Here is an 8260-nt window from a genome sequence, read left to right on the forward strand (position 1 = left end):
AGCAAACGAAATCAGTGATCATAAATTTATAGTAGTCTACTGATTGTCAAAGTGGAAATCATGAAGCAAGGTGAAGGAACGGATGGAATAATACGGCATAGATAGTGTAGACTGTTCATCTATATAGGATAGAATTTGTATAAACTGGACAGAGATAGGCATAAATTTTGGAATAGTAACTGGGAGAAAAGCACGGATATGATTGCAAGATTTGAGACCACATTTAACTTGTTTATATTATTTAGATGGTGATTAATAAATGATTGGTAGGTTACATTTTGGCCTATACCATCTCTTTTGATTTAGGCCTTGTGTTCAATAAAGTGATGATTGGGGTTTGATATATCAATGGCATGACCTCCAGTACTTGAACTGAGGTAATTAGCTCGGCTAAGCTTTTCAGTATTGTGAATATCCTCTTCCAAATGAATGTCTTCTTCGAGCATTACCACTCTCGTTTGTTCGCCATGGGGTCCTGGCACTATGGTTTCTTGGACTTTAAGGTGTTCATCAAACTTGATAATCTCAGTCTTTGTAGAAGACATTCTTCTTTTCTTGAGATAGCAGAAGAGAGCAGTAGCGAGAAATGCAAGAAAAAACAAACTGCCTAGAGAGATAACAACCACAACGATAACATGATGATGACCCGGCGGTGGTGGTGGAAGAACGTGAGGTGGAGGCGGTGGCTGATGGGGACGAGGATATGGTGGCGGGGGAAAATGGGGAAGAGGTGGTGGTGGAGAAGCAAAGTGGGAAGGAGGTGGCGGTGGGTGATGGGGACGAGAAGATGGTGGCGGTGGAGGGGGCAGATAATGCGGTGGGGCTGGAAATGGAGAAGGGAAAGGATGTTGATGGGACGGTGTGGGTAAAAAGGGAAGAAGTCAACCGGGGCAGCCATTTTGAGCTAGCGTATGTTGTTAACTAACAAGATGTTATTGCAAAGGTGAAGTCCTGAAGTGAGGTGTTTCATATTTGAATAATTTCGAAGCCTATTTGTAGTACTAGTACGTAGTGTAAAGGTTTGGATTGGGGTCGTCTGATATGATGTGCTTCTAAGCGTGTACTTGCTTGACTCCCATGCTAAGCTTTTGCATTAATTATTTAGGCTTTTTCTTCTCGATTTTTTGTACTCCAATCATTCCACTTGCTAATTCTTTCTATTAAATAAAAGCATAATTTGGCAGGGCTAACCAATAACCTGGCGTACGAATCTTTTCATTTCTCCCAAATATATCACTGAGTATATATGTTCCTAACTAGAACAACCTCAGACAACAAAAGATATGTACCCAATCCTCTGTTCCTTTGTGATAAGTTGATCATCATAATAGCCGGTGAGTGTCACCCATCCGAATTCAAATTTCACTTGTAAAAAAAAAAAAAATTTGATCCATGGTTATGAATTACCACATAATGAATCGATCAACACAATTGCAACAGTACGTGAATTTTGAAAATGAAATCAAGAGAAAGAAAATTGCAACTGATGAAACGACTGCGTTTTTAGCTGTTTGACTCTTGTTAGAAAAAAGCTGAAAGCTCGACATTTCTCCCCCAAAGTCTCTCTCAAGGAATTCAGGGAGGATCGTCAATCTCAATCTCAATGGGGGAACTGCCGATGTCTCCGGCGGGCCACGATCCTCAGGGACAGGTTAAGCAGCAGCAAGCAGCCGGCGTTGGTATACTGCTTCAGATTATGATGCTCGTCCTTTCCTTCGTTCTCGGCCATGTCCTCCGCCGTCACCGATTCCACTATCTTCCTGAAGCTAGCGGTTCGCTTCTCATTGGTAGGGTTATCACTTCTCTCTCTCCCTCTTTCGCCCTTTGCTCTCACTTTGAATTCTCCTTCCCTAGCTTCCTCTTCCGGCGTAATTTCAGGTTTAATCGTCGGTGTCCTTGCTAATATCTCCGATACTGAGACTAGCATTAGGTTTATCCCCCTCTTATCCTCCCTGTCCTCCAAGAGACTGAGTTTTCCTGATATGATATCGTTTCCTCAGCTTACACTAGTGTTGGGTTTGTTCTATTTGCTCTTCTGTATCAGGACTTGGTTTAATTTCCACGAGGAGTTCTTCTTCTTGTTTCTGTTGCCTCCCATCATATTATATCCTTTGCCTTCCAACTATATCTGCATTTTGATCCTCTTCTATTATGTATAAATGTCAATTTCCTTGACATCGTCCATTTGTTTGAACCCAGTCAGGTTTCAGTCTTCAACCTGTAAGTGCTTATCTTTCTTTCTTCCCACTATTGTATATTCTAGAAAGTGGCTGACTTAATTACGGCTTCTCCTAATATATATATATATATATTTTCCCTCTTGCAGAAACCGTTCTTTTCTAACTTTGGAGCCATTGTTACCTTTGCTATCATTGGAACTTTTGTGGCTTCTGTCGTCACTGGTGGTCTAGTGTAGGGATCATAACCCTCTTCTTTCTTCCATTATATTTTTTTGCCTGTACCCTTATCTGATTTTCCCGCCTTTTGCAGTTATCTTGGCGGCTCTATGTATCTCATGTATAAACTTCCATTTGTGGAGTGTCTTATGTTTGGTGCACTTATCTCAGCTACGGACCCTGTCACTGTACTGTCTATATTCCAGGTGCATCTGCTTTCCCCTGTTACTATCAATTTTGATCCCTAACTGCAATCTGTGATGATGCCATGCCACCTGAGGATATGAATTTACTTTCCTAAATTGATGCCTGTTGCATTTCTATGAACATTTCTTGTTAAATCTGATTGCAGGATGTGGGCACCGACGTCAATCTGTATGCTTTGGTCTTTGGAGAATCAGTTTTGAATGATGCTGTGAGTGTTTAATTAGCTCCTGCGATATATTGATCTCTTCCTTTTAGGTTTATATGCAAACGAAATACCCAGAACATTAACTCCATCAGATGTTTTTTTTGTGTTTCATGTATTTGTTGTGTGGCTCGTAGATGGCAATATCTTTGTACAGGTCTGTAAACCACATGATTTTTTTCCCCCCCTTTCCATACCTTTTTATGCAAAGTATTAAAGTACCATAGAAAAACTTTCGATGCAGAACAATGTCATTAGTTAACCGCCAGTCCTCGTCTGGGGAACATTTTCTCATGGTGGTGATCAGGTTTCTTGAGACTTTTGCTGGCTCAATGTCTGCAGGTCTGTTTTCCCCGTTCTGACCCTTCTTCACAGTTTTGCAACAATATTAGTCTTATTAACTCATAAAATTTCCTCGTACCAAACTAGAGCACTATTAGTGAAACAGTGAACTAAAGACTAGGTACCTTTGTGAAGCTTCATGCAACCGAAATAAACAATAACTTGAATTGAAATGGTCATACTAATTACCTTTTGGATCTGGGAAGCTTTGTTTCTAAGCCCTTAACAATTACATATACATCTACATATGTAAGACCTGTTTTCTTTTTCTATGTATATAAGAATAATAAGACCCGTTTTCCCTTTTCTTTACATGAATCAAAATGTACTCTTTTCTCCCAGAAAAAAAGAGTTCTGCCAGACTCTCACTGACCTCATATATTGGTTAAACATACTAACGGTCTTAATATTGTTCTGCAGGGGTTGGGGTTGGATTCACTTCAGCTTTAATATCCTTCCTCGATTCCTTTTCTTTGCTTATTAGATGTTACATGGCTAAATGTATTGTTAAAACCTTAACTCAGAACACCTCTTTAAGTATGCAGGATTGGATACGGAGAAGTAATCGCCACATGTTTCTATACTATTGTTTTTATTGTTAATACTCTCAGAACATCTTGTAATGTGTCTGCTTTTTCTTTTTCTATTCCTCAGTCTTCAGAACTTGGAGTGTTGTCTCTTTGTGCTTTTCCCTTATTTCTCGTAAGTACTCTTCCTGTTTCTTTGTATTTTTCATAACACTTCTTCCACCTAATGTATTTTGGTTGTGTTGTCAGATACATGCTTGCAGAAGGTGTTGGTCTCTCCGGGATTGTGTCTATACTCTTTACAGGAATTGTAATAGCCGACTCATTTTAGTTCGTACATCTTAATTGATGCTAATATTTATGGAAAGGCATATTCAGGCAGCCTAATACAGTGCTGCTGTAGGTTATGAAGCGATACACTTTCTCAAATCTCTCAGAAGCTTCACAGAGTTTCGTATCTTCTTTCTTTCACTTGATTTCCTCCCTGGCAGAAACTTTCACGTGAGTCAAGAACAATAACATCCCATTATCAGATAATAATTTTTAAGCTTAGAACACTGTTGGATTGATAATGATTTGTTTAATGCTTTTCTAGGTTCATTTACATGGGATTTGATATTGCCATGGAGCAGCATAGCTGGTCCCATGTTGGGTTTATCCTCTTCTCTATTGTATCCTCATATGCTGATGGTCAATGATTCTATGCAGTGTTACCTAGTTTTGTTAATCCTTGACTTTACTTTTTGCTTCTGCATTTCATGACTGACATCAGTTGTTTATTGGCGTGGCTAGGTGACTAAATCCCTTACGAATGTTTTTTTATCTTGGCTGATCGCTTCATTGTCACCATGGTTTTCCATTCAGATTTACCTAGAAGTTTTGCAATGTTTATCTCACGCAGGGCTGTCAATGTATTTGGGTGTGCATATTTGGTCAACCTATTTAGACAGGATAACCAGAAGATACCTATGAAGCACCAAAAAGCCCTTTGGTATAGTGGTGAGATGAGTTTATAGCTTTTGTTCTGGTCTCCTGATGCCCATTCTTATGTCTACACACTATGAAAACTTGTACACATATTGGCACATCGATAGGACTACGAGGGGCAATGGCATTTGCGCTTGCACTTCAATCACTTCATGACCTACCAGAGGGTCACGGTCAAATCATCTTTACTGCAACCACAGCCATTGTTGTTGTCACGGTAAGTTTCGTATTCTCTCCATGAAAAGCATATATGTTTTTCATTTGCAGCAGTAGTATACATAAGGCTTCATTAATCTTGGAGAGTTATACATACGCTTCGTTTCTTATCCATTTCAGGTTTTACTAATAGGAGGTTCGACAGGTAAAATGTTGGAAGCTTTGGAAGTTGTAGGTGACGATCTTGATGACTCCATGTCTGAAGTAAACCCTCGACGATCTAAGCTAATACCTTTGAACTAAATTTGTGTATGTACTTTTCTGACGCACCCAGATACATGGTCAGGGCTTTGAAGAGATCGATCATCGGTATGTCCCTCCTCCTTTTAGCATTGGGGCTTCATCTGACGAGGATACATCATCATCAGGAAGCAGGTTCAAGATGAAGCTGAAGGAGTTTCACAAAACGTAAGAATAAGAGAATGACTTTTTTTTTTCCTGAGTAGAAAGCGTTTTTTGCATTTCTTGGGTCTCACTTAACAAAACTTTGCAGTACTACATCATTCACCGCGTTGGACAAAAACTTTCTGACACCATTCTTCACAACTAACAGTGGAGATGGGGATGGAGATGGAGAGTAACACGTTAGGCCAGTGTATATGTGTGATCTAGGCCAAGTTATAATTTTTGTTCACGTGCAAATGCTGTAAGAGTACAACGAGTTGATTCTACCTCTCCAAAATATTTCCAATTATTATATATGAATTATTTGTGGTACAAAACACTTGCATGTGAATAAATTGTTACAAGAAGAAACTGAGTTCATGTTTGGGGGTGAACATAAGCATGCTCTCACCAAAATACTCAAAAAGAGGATGGAGATAGTTGTCAACGGTAGTGTCCATAGTAGCTGAAGTCCTCCGAGCAATGTCCCTTCCAACTAGCGGCTGTTGTGGGATTGTTGTGCCTCCGTTCATCTGCATCTGTGTGGAGCTCATTTGCATAATTCCGCCTACTGCTATCTTCTTCAGTGGTGGTTGATGAGTTAAGTTGTCAGTACTTGCTTTGCGTTTACCTTGGCCCAAAGAAAAAAAAAATTATTCAAGAACGTGCCTGAATCTCCATGTTTGGAACACAAAAAAAGGATGAGATCAGAATTTATACTTTGCCGGGCATTGGTGACCTTTCCATTTGTCTTCCAGACAGAGCTAGTTGGAGGAGACAGCAGAGCCTCAGATGTTTTAAGCCGTTCATATAGGCATCGACCCGCTGCGACCTATGGACAGTTAAAATGTTTATATCCTCTGCTGCCTGTTTCGCCACACGAGATTGAAAGAAAAAAAAAAGTTATCTATCTCATGCATCAAACTAGACAACATACTCACCATCAACGCTCCATAAACGAGCCAAGCCCCGTGCCTCTTCGCTTCTTCCTTCTGCTTCTCAGGTACCAATTCAGGTAAAAGAAGCAGCAGATACGGCCCTAGATTTGGGAGAACAAGAAAACGAACCTAGACAAAGGAGTAAAGCAAGGAAAATATTCATGGACGACCAAAGGATATATCCTAGGGTAAGAGAGGACACTCTAAACTTATTTGGCTACCACCTTAAGATTACGGTTCAATTGCAGGTTTAACAATTGCTATTAGTTTTAAACTTATTTTATCTTGTGGGAAATTCTAGGCTCACAACCTAAAGTGCCACTCTTCCTTATGATAATCAAGCATCAAGAACAAGTACCATATTAAGCCCAAGGGCTACCATCCCTTGAATTGCCCCATAATGTTGTGGCAGTGCCTTGGTTGGGTCCAAAAAGGTATGAAGCAGTGATCTTGTAACACGTGGCAACAAGTTGTGATAAACATGTCCAAACCTGTCAAAATGTTCACTAATGTGATTGCAGGTCATGCTATATATCAGATGATTATCATTTTGTATACATACAATAACGATGTTCCAGTTACCAAGGATGAAATATGCCAAATAAATCCTCTAGGCTACAGCAGTTATATGGTTCTACAAGATTCATGAAATCACAAAGCAAGAATGTAACAACATTAACCTTCTGCAGGTTGAAGCAACTGTACTGGCAGTGAAGTTTCTCAAATCCCAGTGACTATCAGATAACCTTCTTCCTAAGCGTTTGGCAGTGAGGCAAGTGATAAAAGACGGCATCAATTGATGCAGCTAAACAGAATACAAGAAGATAAGGTCCACAGAAACAGGAAAAGACAGAAAAAAAAAAATGTGTGTGAGCCACCAACTGGAGTTGCAGGATATAGCAACAAAACTTACATATGGTTCAATATGTACATGAGGGTTATGAAGGAGGCTTCTAGCAATACGCATCAAAGNCTTATTTGGCTACCACCTTAAGATTACGGTTCAATTGCAGGTTTAACAATTGCTATTAGTTTTAAACTTATTTTATCTTGTGGGAAATTCTAGGCTCACAACCTAAAGTGCCACTCTTCCTTATGATAATCAAGCATCAAGAACAAGTACCATATTAAGCCCAAGGGCTACCATCCCTTGAATTGCCCCATAATGTTGTGGCAGTGCCTTGGTTGGGTCCAAAAAGGTATGAAGCAGTGATCTTGTAACACGTGGCAACAAGTTGTGATAAACATGTCCAAACCTGTCAAAATGTTCACTAATGTGATTGCAGGTCATGCTATATATCAGATGATTATCATTTTGTATACATACAATAACGATGTTCCAGTTACCAAGGATGAAATATGCCAAATAAATCCTCTAGGCTACAGCAGTTATATGGTTCTACAAGATTCATGAAATCACAAAGCAAGAATGTAACAACATTAACCTTCTGCAGGTTGAAGCAACTGTACTGGCAGTGAAGTTTCTCAAATCCCAGTGACTATCAGATAACCTTCTTCCTAAGCGTTTGGCAGTGAGGCAAGTGATAAAAGACGGCATCAATTGATGCAGCTAAACAGAATACAAGAAGATAAGGTCCACAGAAACAGGAAAAGACAGAAAAAAAAAAATGTGTGTGAGCCACCAACTGGAGTTGCAGGATATAGCAACAAAACTTACATATGGTTCAATATGTACATGAGGGTTATGAAGGAGGCTTCTAGCAATACGCATCAAAGCCAACAAAATTTGGTGATTATCCATGTTCCTCACAATCTGGAGAAATTGGAAACACAAAAGTAGTCAAAAATGTAGTAGAATGACTCCCAAGTTAGGATAAAAATCGAGACTTAAAAAGTTTGATCACAAAGAAAACCTCTTCAGCAATGAAAGAAGTGAAAAAGGGAACTAATGGGTGGAGTCCAGGGTCAGTTTCCAAGCTAGAGAGTGCTTGTCTAAAGATGGTGGAGCCGGATTGAGTCAAAGCCCACTCCGTGACTTTGTCAAAGTAAATCTGCATCAAAGGTTATATATAGCCTCAAAGAGAGAGAGAGAGAGAGAGA

The 8260-nt window shown here is 39.6% G+C and overlaps 2 protein-coding genes, 1 long non-coding RNA gene and 1 pseudogene across 3 annotated transcripts in view; 2 read left to right on the forward strand and 2 right to left on the reverse strand.

Moving 5' to 3' along the window:
* Positions 30–1111, reverse strand: LOC104778491 (annotated as a pseudogene).
* On the forward strand, positions 1529–5594 carry LOC104778494 (sodium/hydrogen exchanger 5-like). Its single transcript, XM_010502954.2, has 21 exons — positions 1529–1787; positions 1879–1930; positions 2045–2104; positions 2196–2220; positions 2327–2412; positions 2491–2602; positions 2749–2811; positions 2943–2962; positions 3050–3147; positions 3568–3596; positions 3677–3708; positions 3802–3849; positions 3924–3984; positions 4078–4175; positions 4270–4345; positions 4447–4466; positions 4576–4673; positions 4769–4878; positions 4998–5081; positions 5164–5285; positions 5371–5594. The coding sequence occupies exons 1-21, from the start codon at positions 1604–1606 to the stop codon at positions 5456–5458; spliced, it is 1566 nt and encodes a 521-aa protein (XP_010501256.1). The 5' UTR covers positions 1529–1603; the 3' UTR covers positions 5459–5594.
* LOC104778493 (transcription initiation factor TFIID subunit 6b) overlaps positions 5540–8260 on the reverse strand; it is a gene marked incomplete in the record, with an annotated part of 3600 nt that continues 879 nt past the window's right edge. Inside the window, 7 exon segments of the mRNA XM_010502953.2 lie at positions 5540–5892; positions 5982–6093; positions 6203–6328; positions 7323–7455; positions 7645–7769; positions 7878–7973; positions 8074–8211. Coding sequence (XP_010501255.1) covers positions 5621–5892; positions 5982–6093; positions 6203–6328; positions 7323–7455; positions 7645–7769; positions 7878–7973; positions 8074–8211 — 1002 coding nt within the window.
* Positions 6223–6624, forward strand: LOC104778492. Its single transcript, XR_766450.1, has 2 exons — positions 6223–6387; positions 6501–6624. It is a non-coding gene; the product is annotated as an uncharacterized LOC104778492 (long non-coding RNA).

Source organism: Camelina sativa, chromosome 3 (genome assembly GCF_000633955.1).
Source record: "Camelina sativa cultivar DH55 chromosome 3, Cs, whole genome shotgun sequence".
Lineage (NCBI taxonomy): Eukaryota > Viridiplantae > Streptophyta > Magnoliopsida > Brassicales > Brassicaceae > Camelina > Camelina sativa.